This window comes from Diplotaxodon limnothrissa, linkage group LG11 (genome assembly GCF_057381915.1).
Source record: "Diplotaxodon limnothrissa isolate DT_005_m linkage group LG11, D_limnothrissa_male_GT1.1, whole genome shotgun sequence".
Classification (NCBI taxonomy): Eukaryota; Metazoa; Chordata; class Actinopteri; order Cichliformes; family Cichlidae; genus Diplotaxodon; species Diplotaxodon limnothrissa.
In genome coordinates this window covers 18,776,183-18,790,319 of record NC_140606.1, presented here as the reverse complement: position 1 = coordinate 18,790,319, position 14,137 = coordinate 18,776,183, and the positions used below count along the sequence as shown (strand labels likewise).

The following is a 14,137-nucleotide window of genomic DNA, read 5'->3' as shown; positions in this document are numbered from 1 at the left end:
AATGCTTGATTTACTACAGTAATGAGTCTCTGCACTACTGAAGAATGTAATTTGATTACAGTAATGCATTACACACAAATCTGAACTTTACATTTATATATATATATATATATATATATATATATATATATATATATATATATATATATATATATATATATATATATATATATATCCAATAAGAAGCAGCCATTACTAAGAAGGAAATAATGATTTCTACAGCTCTCTTTTTTTTTCTCCAAAAAGGAGGACATTGAGAAACATCAGTTATTTAAATATACTTTAGGTTCACTAAAACCTTAATAGTCTGGCTATTTCAGTGTGGAGTAATGTTGTATTTGTCACAGCCAGAATGGCCAGTGTGTTTGTGGAGCAGACCCGAAAGCAGACAAGGGAGAGACAGAACTGAATCTTTAACAAAAAGCGAGCCGGTTATTTTGTGCTGATGTCAAAAACGGAAAACAAGACAAGGCTGGTGCAAAACTAAACTGGGAGCAGCTAAGTTACTATTATAACTATAACATGAAACATGAACCTAAGCAATAGAAATAAAACTCTGTGACCAGCCGTGACTTGACGTTGAGACAGCAGACAACCAAACAAAGAACAGAGGAAGACAGAGGACTTAAATACACAAAAGGGTAATGTGGAAAGTGGAAACACCTGGGGAAACACAGTTGGCATAAATGAACCTGAATGCCACAGGGGAAGCAAAACACAATGAACATGGAACACAAGACTCTTCAAAATAAAACCGGAAACACAATGGGACATAGACAGGACAACATGAAACACATGACATACTGTATTAGAAGAAGAAACATAAACCAGATTAAAAACTCAACCAAACTAATAATACTAGAACTTAACGTATCTCATTAGTAATACAGAATACAAAAAAACTCAACTACACCCTTAACTTAAGAATAACACCTGAATTTAACATTATTTTAACATAGGAAATCAACGATACTAAATAAATGAAAAGACGCTGGGTCACAGACCCACCCCCTGACTGTATTGTGCTGTTTTGCATTGTTTTGTGGGTGAGTATTAACAGGAACTCATTTCTAGACGGCAATAATCTGGCTTCAAGAGGTTAACTTACATAACCTGAAACAGGAAATTGGGTTTCTGTCTATAGCTGGTTGGTTGAAAAGATTAAAACCCCCAAAATACTTTGAGGGGGTTAAAAAAGACATCACGCGGGCATTATGTGACTCTTCAGCCAGGAAGAAGACAATATCAGCTTCTCTTCTCTCTCTCAAACTGTGCATCTCACCTCTTTTGAAACCACAGTAAGAGCAGTGACATTGACAGCAGTTTGACCGGTTTACGTGATTAGTTTCACCTTGGCATGCTTGTTAATTTTGATAAAAATGTACTCATATCTCATCTTATCAGCACAGCGAAAATAAGTGAGGTCAGTGCTCTCAGTGGTCATCGTGTTCTAGCGCAGCTCCAGGGAAATTGTTACTTGCGTTTGAGGTTCTAGATCAAGGCTCAATAGGAGTAAGCTTATACATTTCAGATACATAACAAAACGTATTTATGATCTTCATGTCCATTTTCCCTGTTATTAGTCACCAACAAGAATCACTTTGTTGATGGGCCGCTCCTCTACCAGTTCAGGATGAACTTCCGGCGACGTCGGCGACTGATTGAACTTCTTCACGAGCGAGGGCGCAGCATCCCAGAGAGCCACGACAGTCCCTTCTGTCTCCGGAAACAAAGCTCTGACGGAGGCAACACCAGCTTTCTCTCAGGTGCACACTCCATCTGACTCTCAGTAACTGTGTAAAAGCTTTGCTTCATTATTTCCTTTAATTCCAAACTGACAGATCAGCTAAATAATCTGTGTCCTCCTTTCAGTCATTTTAAAAGTAAAACATTGTTTTTTAAATCTAAACTTTTGCTGAACCCCAGCTCCTCCGTGAGAGTATTCGCAGACGTTTGGTAGAGACCTTGGGAAGTTTGTCACCTTTCATAGGAAACCTTCACTGTGTCCATGTGTTCATGAAACATTACTCTTATTAAGCAGTTTAAATATTGCCCCTGGTTATTTGATTCAGTGGCATATTTATCCAGTTTGCCTTATCTTCTGTTGACACACGTACCCAAATCCACTCTCCGTAACCTGTGTCCTTGGTGGTGTCTGCCTTATGAAGATAACAGAGCAGCCCTGTTTGTGTTACTAGGCATAAGAGCAGAGCACAAAGTCTCTGTCTCACCAAAGTGGCACAAAAAATATGGCAAAACAAAGAGAAAGTTAAGCATGCACATTTAAAACTATTAAATAGTTATTAAAAGTCTAACCTACTTAGGAGGTTACACAATATATTCCAATGAGAAAAGACTCAATATTTTATATGAATGAAGTAAGGGGCTCTATGTAGTGCTGGTTTTTCCTGTCTTTAGATTGGTCTGCAGCTCCAGAGGCCACACTGGTGAACCGTAAATCAAGCCTTTATTCTGCTTTGCCTTCTTTCTCTTTTTTCTGGCTGTCTTTCAGACTAACAACTCAGTTTGTGTTTCTCTGTCTCAGTGAGTCCCACAAAAGAGATAAAGGTGTCTGTCGGAGTTCGTCGGAGCAGCATGAGCAGCAGCTGTGGCAGCATCGGTTATTGCAGCAGTGGTTATTACAGCAGCAGTCCTACGCTCAGCAGCAGTCCGCCTGTCCTTTGCAACCCTAAATCTGGTATGACAACATAGATATCAAGTGTATTTTGTAATGGGCCCCACTCCCACTGAACATAAAAAAAACTATGGAGCAAGAACTATATCTTCGCTTAACTGTCAGGTTTTCTAAAGCTGTGGTTTAAAGTTGCTGCATATAGAGTTAAATGAAGTCTTCAGTAGACAGTGGCAGTTATAATAGTTTAAACTAACCTCATTAATAAATGGGAATAAGTCCAAGTGATTTTAGTTGTTGTGTGTTCTTACTGACAGATTCATGTTATTTACTAATTGTAAAGTTATTTTTTAATATAGTGGCTCTACTTTGGATTTTTAAAGCGGTCATTTAGAGAAGCAAAGAACTTCTGACTTTTTCTCTTAGACAGTGGACAGCTTCAGTCTGTGTGCTGCTGCATGCAGCTCTGTCACGTGCTAAACCAGAGGTGTCAAAACCCTTTTTATGTAGTGGTGCACACAGAGCCCAGTTTGAGCTTGTGTGGATCTACAAACTGTTCCCCGTCCTTTTAGTGTAAAGAAATCCAAGCACACATTTATTCCATAAGATTTCTTAAGAAAAATAAATTAAATTTTGAAAAGAGTTTTTCCACATTGTATAAAGAAATATTACATAAATAAATAAAAAATCAGCACAGGTCCCCTGACGTAAACTTTAATGACTAAATGCTTAAAATGACAGAAAAGGTTGTTGTGCTGTTCTTTTAACCAGTGACTCAATATAACAAAAAAGAGAAACATTTCTATTGTAAATGCTGAAAAATAGGAACTTTTCTGTTCTTTAATGTAACACTTAAAGCAAAACACTGTTATCTGGTGCTTAGTTAGTTTGTTGCAATAAGCCAGGTCATGGGTGATGTCTGGGGGCCAGGCCAGCTGTATGTTTGACACTCCTGTGGTAAAAAAACAAAAAAACAGAAAGAGAGCTGTTTGTGTAGCAGGAACACAAGACCTCCACTGCACAGCAGGTTTCTCACTAGATATTTTACTTTGTGTTTTTTGAAATTAAAGTTACTAAATTAGGCTTCAGACTTGCTCAGTTGGAAAGAAGGAAATGAAGCGTGAGAATCAGCTGCCGTCAGTGAGAGAGGCGTCAGGTGGACTAGTTGAAATCCTATATAATTCAAATTGACAAATATCCATATTACAAACTTGACAACTAAACGCATAGAAGACTCACAACAGGTCATATAACAGACTGCTTAACCCACATTTATTCTATCGCAAACTGTGAATTAGCTTGTTTTTCTGTGGGAAGACATGCTGAAGAAAAATCCTAATGAGCGCACGTTTACTTCAGTGGAAAGCAGATATGCACTGCTTAAAGGAAAGTGACAATCATACCTGTCATTTGGAAATGAACGGCTTTAAATTCTCTGTGCAGATTTGAAAACTTGGCAGTGACGCCCTTGAGCCGTGTGTGTGTTTCTGAGTGTTTTATTTTGGCTACTTTGAGGTGTCCTCTGATGTGTTTGATTCAAGCAGAGTCCTCGACAAGAGTTTCTTTGTGCCAGCAGCCCCCCCTTTTACATTAGCACTTGCTCATGGTGCACAATGAGCAGGAAGAGGAAGGCACACACACACACACACACACACACACACACACACACACACACACACACACACACACACACACACACACACACACACACACACACACACACACACAGAGTAAGGGTATTTCTCTTTTGCTTCACATACGAGGAGGAAGAAACTCCATATAAGATGAATGGGGTGAGCTTTGACCAGTGTTTTGTTTCTATAAAGTCACACCATTAAAAAAGGTTATGTCATCGTGACACAAAGGGGGCAGATAACAGAATGTTAAGAGAAATTGTCCTGTATATCTGATCAGATTGGAATTCCACAGAGAGATTATGAAAATTTCCAGCTCTAGAGGATTAGTGGTCCTTTGCACTTCACTTCCTCTTCTTTATCAGATTACAGTTAAGTGTTGCGATGTAGACCATAAGTGATTTGTCAAGCACGGGCCACTGGCTTTCTAAGAAATGTCCTTGCATTTTTTGCTTTTAGATTTTTGAGAGTTATTCAGTGATCTTTGCGGCACATATCGAGTTGATTTATAGTTTGTTATTAAATACTAAGCACCTGTTGAAATCTGAACTCAATGTGCACACAAAGGCTGAAAGCTGCTTACTTATTTGTATTTTTCTACTTTACAGAGGCTATAGACATAAGAGTTTGTTAGACCCTCCAATTCTCCAGTGGTAAAGGAGATCTGGCTATTCTTAAAAGCCTATCAGCTAAACATATGCAGCCCTATGATAGGTCCTATTATAGGAGATGAGGAACTGAAACACCACCCTGCATAAGAAAACTTAAAACATAGAGACAGAAAACCATTCGCACTCACATTCACATGGATATAAACTAGAAAAAAGCAAAAGGAGTGAGGCATGAATATCTGTCTGGACTTAATCTTCAATAAAAAAGCTTTCAAAACTGGAACAAACAACTTTGGTTTGGCCAGTCAGGGCTTCTTTGACTGAGACACCATATTGATAAAATATTTAAGAAGATGATATGGAAAAGGTCAATGGACCTGACCTAAAGGAAGGAAAACAACAAAGTGAAGGAAATGTCCAATAGATGAGTGGGAACAGCTAGCGGGAAATCAATTAGTTTAATGTCCTGGAGAGGCTTTAGTTGGAAAAACTATGGTCAGACGCTTCATACTTATGGCCATTACATCGCATAAAGCAACTATAGCTTCATTCACAGACTCATCATAAATGCTCATAAATCATAGCAGTCAGTAATAATGCGATCACCAAGCCTAAGAAAAGTTGTTAATAAAGAGCATTGTCTAAAGAGCATTGAAAGATCTTATTTATTTTAACTTTTGTATCTCACCTTTTGCTCTCCAATTTCTTTTCATTTTTCCTCCTTAAAATGAGGACATTTCCAATTAATTTAATCTAATTAATTAATAAGACACAAAAGTCTTTTGGATCCTTGTGGAGAGTCATGTCGATGCAAGTACTGGTAAGGGGAAGTTGGACTAGAGGAAGGAAAGCTATACTGTTTCAGGAAGCAGGGTGCCTCAAAGGCATTATTAGCATGTGACCAACACTCATAGTTTCTACACACACGTACATGTTTAACCAAAAATAGACCTGTTTCATGTGTGCATGCCCAAGCCAGTGTGTCGTCTTATTGCTGTAACATTGTGTGTTGTGTTGATGTGTCTTTCTCAACAGTCCTGAAGAGACAAGTGAGTCCAGAGGAGCTGCAGAGACCAGGAGGACCTTTTATAAAGAAGACATTCACTGTAGGACACACACAGACACACACTCGCACACAGAGAGCTGAGGTCTAACGGAGACTATTTGAGCAATCACACATGTCCTCACACACACACAGACACACGCGAATATATGTGAAAGGTCCCATGATTCATGGGCGTAAGCAGACAGCACACATACATCCCTCCCTATTCTTTTTAAGTTAAGTGTGATCACCAAAGAGTCTCAGCTGAGCATCACACGACAAAAATCCAAAGTATAATGTGCAAACAGTACTTTAAAGTACATTATTTCACCATCTAAAGTCACTGAGCATGGGATTGAAAAGAAGTGAGATATTCTGCGTCTCATCTGCTGCTGTTGTCCTCAGATTATAGGCGATGCTGTGGGCTGGGGGTTTGTGGTGCGAGGAAGCAAACCCTGTCACATCCAGGCTGTGGATCCAGGTGGACCTGCTGCCGCTGCTGGCATGAAGGTAAGACTGGTAGAAATGTGTGAACTCCTGAAAGAATGATGAACCCCTGCAGGCTTCTGTCATCAGATGAATTGAAGAGAAGAACAATAGATGTACTACACGCACTTCTTAGTGAAATCTGAGACATAAACTTGCTTTTTGCACCTCTGCGGATGCTTTTTGCTGTGGATTTTGATTTCAAGAGGGCAGCTCCGTTAAGTCTGTAGACTGTCGGAGAAGCATTTAAATGTCAAACAAGAGTTTAAGGATTCTTTTTGTAGATTCAGCCCACAGGAGGAGGATGCTAGGATGGGAGGAAAGAGTGGCACAAATGTGCTGTAGTAGGGGTGGGGAAAAAATCAAGGAGTATGAAAGGATAATGGTAGCTGTGCTGCTACAGCTGCCATGAAGGTATGTCAACAGAATGGCAGCAAGGAATCCTGGGAATGCAGAGCACAGCAACTTTACCACAACATGGAGAGCGGGGCCAGAGTGCAATGACTGAAAAAAATTGTAGAAGGAGCCTGAAAAACAAGAAATTAATTATTGATAGCGTGTTACTCATGTAGGGTGGTCACCGATGGAAGCAAAAGGGCTTTCTTGTGTACATATCACTTTCCATATCCTTTAGTACACATCATTTAGTTGTTCTGTTACAGGGATGTTTTCTTTTAATTAAAGGAGAAAATGTGTGCAACTGACTGAAAGAAAGGATGGTTGCCATAGCGAAGACACATGAGCTGAAGATGAAAACTGGAAGAGGAGGAAGTAGGTAGAGGAGATGAGTTTGAGTATTAGCACTAAAAGAGGAAAGAGCCTCTGGAAATAATATCACTTCTGCTCTGGTGACTGATTATTACCATAGAAACATGTTCAAGTCAGTCATAAAGGTGTTGTCGCTCAGAGAGCGTTTCACGTGTGTTAAACTTATTTTGGACTTAATTGGGACAAAATATGAAGACCTCATGTGGAAGCTGTTTTAATTGTGCACCATTTTTATTAAACATTTAACATGGTCTGTTTGTGTTGAGCATCTTTTATACCCATTAAGCCAATAAATACCACGCCAAAAACCAGATTATTACATTAGCTTTATCTGATTTCCATCGTGTCAGGTTTGTACATTAAGTTCCTCGTGTGCAGCGGTGTGTGCAGTATCGTCATCAGTTTATTTGTGTGGAGTTAATCGCACTCCTCACGTTTCCTCGGAGGTTCCACCTCACCTGAGTGTTTTTATTACTGTTTAATGAAAGAAGACCGCAGTCCTGAGAGGGGCGTCATGTTGTCAGATGTTGAAACTACAGTCCAGGCAAAAATCCAAAAAAGCGACAAGTCATCGTCTTCAGATTACAGCCGAGTCGTTTCACACACCTTTTAACTTGTTGCATCTTTTCCTGTTTCTGTCATTTCACTTTGTGAGAGGGGTTTTAACCATCTCAGCACAGGGAAACATTTCGTCCAGCTAGGGTCCAGCCAAGATTAACAACCCTGCAGCCCGAGAGAAGGAATGTTTGGATAGGGGAGAAAGAGGAGGGATAAGATGGGGAGTAGTTTAAAGATAGTTAAAGATATTGGAAGGAAAGGTAGACTAGAGAGATGAATTCAGGGAACCAAAGATAAAGATGAGATGGTCAAATGAAGAAGAATGAAGAAGACTGTTTTGGCTCTGAAAATAGTGCAGTATAGCCCGTAGAGATCTGGGTGTGATTACAGTGAGGGTCTTAAATTCCTCTGCTACATAGGATTAGCAGCCTGGCGTTTTTTTCCCCCTCTTCTTCATCACACTTAATCTCTCTTTCCTCTTATTTCCTTTGCCTATTTTGAGCTTTCTAGCACAGAAACATTTAGGAGTGCTGGAAAAACACTGAGCAACGATTGCCGTGAGAATATTCCTAGAGGCCTCTCTCTGCATGTGTTCACTTTTCTGTGTAACAGGCAAGTTTAGGTAGCTGTTCACTCCAAGAAATTTTCCACATGCATAATGTTTCCTGTATGCACAGTCAATAAACTATCTGTTAGAGTTTGTTTTTCTTCAATCTTTCCTCGGCTGTCTGCACGTGGTTGATTTATGGGCTATTAAAATATCAGAATAATGAGGTGCTTTTGTTCTTAATCGATCTTTTTTGGCATCGTGAAGAGAAAAAAAAAAACAACTTTTAGGGGCCAGTAAAGCAGGGAGTGCTTATGTGAGTGAGTATGTGGTTTAAAAGTTTGCAAAAAACACAGCAGCAGGATCATGTTGCAAGAACGGCAGCTAGAAGGCAGTTTTGAAAAGACGCCTTATTTTTATCTGCAGCTGCAGAAGTGGTTAAACGATAACATAGGGGGCATTCAGGCGTGACAGGAGTGGTTTGGAGTGAGGCAATCATGTTGTACCTCTTGTTATTCAAACTCAGTTATATTTTTTACATCAGTGAGCTCACAGTTTTGAGCTATGACTGTGCTCTGTGCTCACTGACACCTGTGTTAGGTTACATGTGTTGACACTGAAACTTGTGCTGATAAAAAAAAAAGACAACCCAGAAGCATTTGCACTCTTGCATGTTAAAGTGAAGGACGGCCAAATGCTCCTTTGTATAATTGTTCATAGACTGTATATAAAAGATGGCCACCTATTGCTTTGAATGCTCACAACTTAAAGCTTCCAAGTTTTTTTTTAGGTTGTTTTTGTGTTTTAAAATAAGCCTTAAACTTATTCAGATGAGAGTGTAGGGGATTTATTAGCTTTTGCTGGGGCAGGTTATTAATAACATGTGTCTTTAATTTACTGTTATAATTTTGACGAAAGAACAGACTTACTAGATGTAGACACTTTTTTGTCTATTAATATAAGTGAACATTTAACAAGACCAAAGGGCACTCACACTATCCCCTCAGTGATGTGCTTTCCCAACTTAAAGCCCAAAGAACTGTAAGGCAGGAGTAAGGCAGCTATAGTTTATACTTATAAGCTTTGACCGTAGAGCTTTACAGATGAAAACTTGATACAGAGAGAAGCACAGTTTGGATAAAGTATAGCAGGCTGTCTTTCATTGCAGCAAATGTAGATTTCGGCTTTGTAGAATAAAATTCGAATTCTTCTGTAGGCCTGATGGCTTTTTGTAAAACTTTGCAATGTGGGCCACGACTAAGGGTATAATTTCCCTGTAATTAAAAGGAATTTCAATGTACTTTATTTGAAATTACAATATAATTATATTTGCTTACAAGCCCTTAAAGATAAATACACCTGTATTATATAACAAGTCAGGTTTTTATAAGAAACAAAGAAATAACTATACTGTGAGTAATTGTAGGTAATGTATGAGTAACTTTCATTGTAAGTACACTGCACTTTTCAGCGTGTGGGTTGTATTATGAAGTAGGACAATGAATTTCTCCATTATCAGATCACATAGGGCTGCAAATTTTGATGGGATCTTTTTATTCTTGTAAGTTGGTAAGAGAGAATAGTCCTCATCACATTTATGTTGATAAAATAAAAATACAGTTGAATAATAGCACATCAATACTCAAAATTGCTCATCAAAATTACTCACACATTACTTACGTATGGTATAATTGTTTCCTGTAAAAACCTGACTTGTTAACTCCTTATTTATGTGTGTCTACCGTTATGTATTTGTAGGTAAATATAATTAATTCGTAATTTCAAATCAAATAGTTGTGCCCTTATTTACAGCCTGTATTGTAAATATCTGGGGAGTTTTTTGCAGCTATAATTAAATATATCGCTATCTGCCTCTTTTCTTTTTTCTCAATGAGTGGCATTAAAGGTGATCAAGCATGTCTCCTGTTTCTGTCAACTTTCTCCAGGTGTGTCAGTTCGTGGTGGCGGTGAACGGATTGAACGTCCTCTGTCACGACTACCGAACCGTCAGCAACCTGATCCTGACCGGTCCGCGGACGATTGTCATGGAAGTGATGGAGGAGGTGTAAGCATTAAAGAGAGCTCCAAGAGGAAACCTCTCAGAAGAGTAATGCAGGAAAAAATGTGGGGACTGAAGTAGTACTTAACCTCAAAACCCCATCGAGAGCGAAACACTGAAGACTTGAAACCACGTCTCACTAGCTCTGTTCCAGCATTGTTTGAACAAGGTGGATAACCAAGAAACTGTGTGTGTGCTTAAAAATGAGGCTATTGTAGTCAAGCAAACGAGTCAATATTTGGAGAAACTAGGTTTTTTGGATTTTTTTCCTTTGGTTTCGTGGTGTGCGCACTCACACACTGACACACAGAACCAAAACAGACACCACGGAAGAGCTTGGAGTCAGAAAACTCACCCTGGAGAGTGTGTTCAAAGGATGTGAGAAGATGTGAAATTAGGTTTTGCCATTATAACTCGTGGATCAGAGAGTAGAAAGCTGAAAATGAGGACGAATATTTCATGGCGCCATGAAAGCAACCTCTACTCCAGTGAGCTGTTCCTGGTGGCTCAACACTGCCCTCTGCTGAGAAGGACAGGAAGACACACTTCACACTGCTACTACATGTAATTTCAGGGTTTTCAGGGGTGCCATAATGGAACCATTATGTTCAACGGGAAAAGACAAACACCTGCCGTCGCCATGTGGAAAATGTAAAATACCAACTTAATCGATGTTGAGGTAGATTTTTTCCTAGCTGCTAAGAATGTTATAAAGGCGATAAACTTACATGCTACATTAATAAGCACATTGTATATAGAAAAGCAATTAAAGACTTACAGACACAAAGTTTAGAAGTCTGGCTTTAGAAAACCTGTCTCCCATTAAACCTTGTAACCTATTCTGATTACCCGTGACAGCGCTCTGTTAGGCACTTTAACCTTATATGCAGCCTAGAAAATAGACAGTGACCGACAATATCACTGTCTGTAGTTTTTTTAAAAGAATTCGGAGGTTTCTGTTATACTTGCCTTTGAGATGTGGACACAAGATGTGTTACATACCATTAAGAATTGCCAAAAGAGGGAATACTAAAAATAAAAATGACTCTAATTGGAGTCATACCAACCAGCCTTAATGTAAACTTAGAGAACATTTGATTGACCTTTTAACTTTTATATATCATTTGATGTTTGATGTATAATAAAGATAAGAAGTAAACAACCAAAGCACTTGGTTGACTGAAACGTCCTTTTTGGGGGGAATTTGATTCAATCAGACTTCCCTAATTTGAAACTAATGTGGAAGAATGACTTCCTCCGCCCCTCCCCCACATCCTTTTCTCCTTTATTATCTGTACATGCGGCGCAGTTACACATCAAGCACCATATCGTGTATGCGCTAAAGAGTTTTCAGACAGATAAGAAAAGATGTATATGTACAGAAATTTAATGTATGATGGCCTTGTCTGATTTTTGTCTCCAGTAGCAGATAAATGAGCGACACGCCTGAATATTCAATCATTTTAAATAAAGGGAGCAGTTTTCCTCAGAATCAAAGAACATTTTGTTCATTTTGGGGACTTTTTTCCAGCTTTTTCTGAAGGTTTCATTTTAACTTTTTCATAAGTTTGAGTCAGTAAGTTAAAATTTTGAGATACCTAACTTGAATTTTGAGATAATAAGACAGATTTTTGACCTACGGATGACACTTTTTAATTCTCTCGTAGTAGTGGAAACAAGCTTTTGACCCTACAGGTTTTACTCAGAGCGAAAAATAGCTTCATTTTTCAAAATTAGTTTTCAAACTGAGAGAAATAAGAGTTGGGCTCTAATGAAGGCTCTGTGCCAAAACACTTTGGTCGTATTCCTACTGTGATGTAAACCAGTAAACATGTGAAACGTGAGTAAAGTATCCACTGTTTATGATGCTATCTTTCTCTTTTTTAATAACGTTGCTTTGGAATTCTTTCTTTAGATTTCAGGTTTATCACTTCACTGCTTCAATGGGAAAAAGGTAAATAAGAGAATTGTTTCTAATGAATCTTTAAATCCTTGAATCAGCTTGATGTAGCTCGAAGCTAAGTGGATTAGATCAGGCTTGAATTATAGCCTCTAAATAATATGAGGATCCCGCGTATGTTACTACTGTGCCATCTTGTGTTTATACATACTAGCATGAATTTAGAAAAAACAGAGCATGGATAAGTGATACTCATATCGTTCATACACTATGTGTCTGTAGTCCTGAGCAGCACTTGTTCCTTGTTTTGTCTTAGACTAAACTATATTCCATGTCTGGAGGAGGAAATTATTACTGCAAAAAAACACAGATGCAGAAATGTAAACTTTGTTTTCAACCACAGTATATTCACAGTTGTTACAGCCAAACTGTAGAGTTAATATGTCCTAGTGAACTACCTCCAAATATGTTTTTGTGCCGTTGCCGGTTAATTCAGTCGACTATTCATTGATTTATCTTAATGTGCTTGGATGTAGTAGGCAGTCAAATAATGTAAATATGTGCTTGTTTAGCTTTATCTCCTAATCTAAAGCCCACTCCTTCATCTGATTTATCTGGCAAATCATTTCAGATACAACAGCAGATTTTAGGCCTAACTCATTCAATGATCTAAACAGCTGGAATATGTTGTTGCCGAATATGTCCTCCTCAGATTTACAGAATTTTGCCTCAAAATCTGTAATCTGCTCACGTTGTTACATGGATAATGCCATATATTGTACTGTTAATGTATCGTATTAATGTTCTCCAAAACGCTTTCAAGTAGTTGCACTTTGCTTTTACCCAGCAACCGTACAATATGTTTATTAGAAAGAAATCTCAAAGCACAAAATAATTTCTTCTCTGGGTTTTCATTAGTCTGATGTAGCGATTTCATTAATCTTTAATGTTAATATCTACACTTGGTATGGATTCAATTTTTCTCTGTTTTCTCTCATTAAAATTCATCTATATGCAGTTTGTAACTTAGTAATTCTTCTTTTGTGCATCTGGAAAGTGATCTGTGATTTTCTTCTGTAGATAATGTTTGATGCAGTTTCATTGGACAGAAGCAGATGACAGTTTGATTTGGAGGAGAAGAAAGTTTCAAGAGTGTTAAATCTTGAAGGGGTTGTGCCAGGTTGGCTTATATGAGTTTGCTGACTGTTAACCGAAAGCGTTTGCCTTAAGACCTGAGTTTGCTGCCAATAAGAGATGGTGGTCACTTTGTTCCTCCTCTTTTCCCCCCTCTCATTCTCTTCTCTGTTCAGTCATTTGCAACTTTGCAAGGTGGTTGCTCCAAGTCACCACAGCTTCAGTTTTAGTGACAATCAGTGTTGTATAGATAACAAATGCACAGTCATTTGATCTGACAGAACGTACATCACCGCTGTCTTCGTTTTTGTGCCGTTGCCGGTTCTATACTTCAACTTTAATGTGTAATAAGATCAATGGGGATTCTTGGCTATGAGAGGTTACACATTTTCAGCACAGCTGTTTGTTCTTTTTTTCTGCTATCCGAGATTGAATGTTTGTTATCAGAACAACAAAAGCTGACAGTAGCAGTCTGTTTTTCACAAAAAAGCTAAATCTCATTGTAAGTTCGAATGTATTAAAGAGCTGATCAAGTGTCAAATAAATAAACTGATTTCACAAATTCATTGTGCTTGTGGTTTCATCCTCAGGACTGTCTGAACCTCTTCATGCACTTAGTATGACTAAATTTCACCTTTTTGATAAGGATAAAGATAGTTATTTTAAAATATATAAATTAAAGTTGAAAAAAAAAAAAATAACTATTGTGTATAAAATAAATATATATATACACAATAACAGCAGCTGTACAAGTAATTACATT

At 38.2% G+C, this 14,137-nt stretch overlaps 1 protein-coding gene across 1 annotated transcript in view; it reads left to right on the top strand.

The window, feature by feature from the left end:
* The window catches only part of deptor (DEP domain containing MTOR-interacting protein), a 38,843-nt gene extending 24,939 nt beyond the window's left edge, over nucleotides 1-13,904 (top strand). The window contains exons 6-10 of the mRNA XM_085366288.1: nucleotides 1,584-1,766; nucleotides 2,546-2,698; nucleotides 5,913-5,983; nucleotides 6,328-6,432; nucleotides 10,228-13,904. Coding sequence (XP_085222414.1) covers nucleotides 1,584-1,766; nucleotides 2,546-2,698; nucleotides 5,913-5,983; nucleotides 6,328-6,432; nucleotides 10,228-10,350 — 635 coding nt within the window. The 3' untranslated portion in view covers nucleotides 10,351-13,904. The remainder of the gene's footprint in view (nucleotides 1-1,583; nucleotides 1,767-2,545; nucleotides 2,699-5,912; nucleotides 5,984-6,327; nucleotides 6,433-10,227) is intronic.
* The last annotated feature ends 233 nt before the right edge of the window (nucleotides 13,905-14,137 follow it).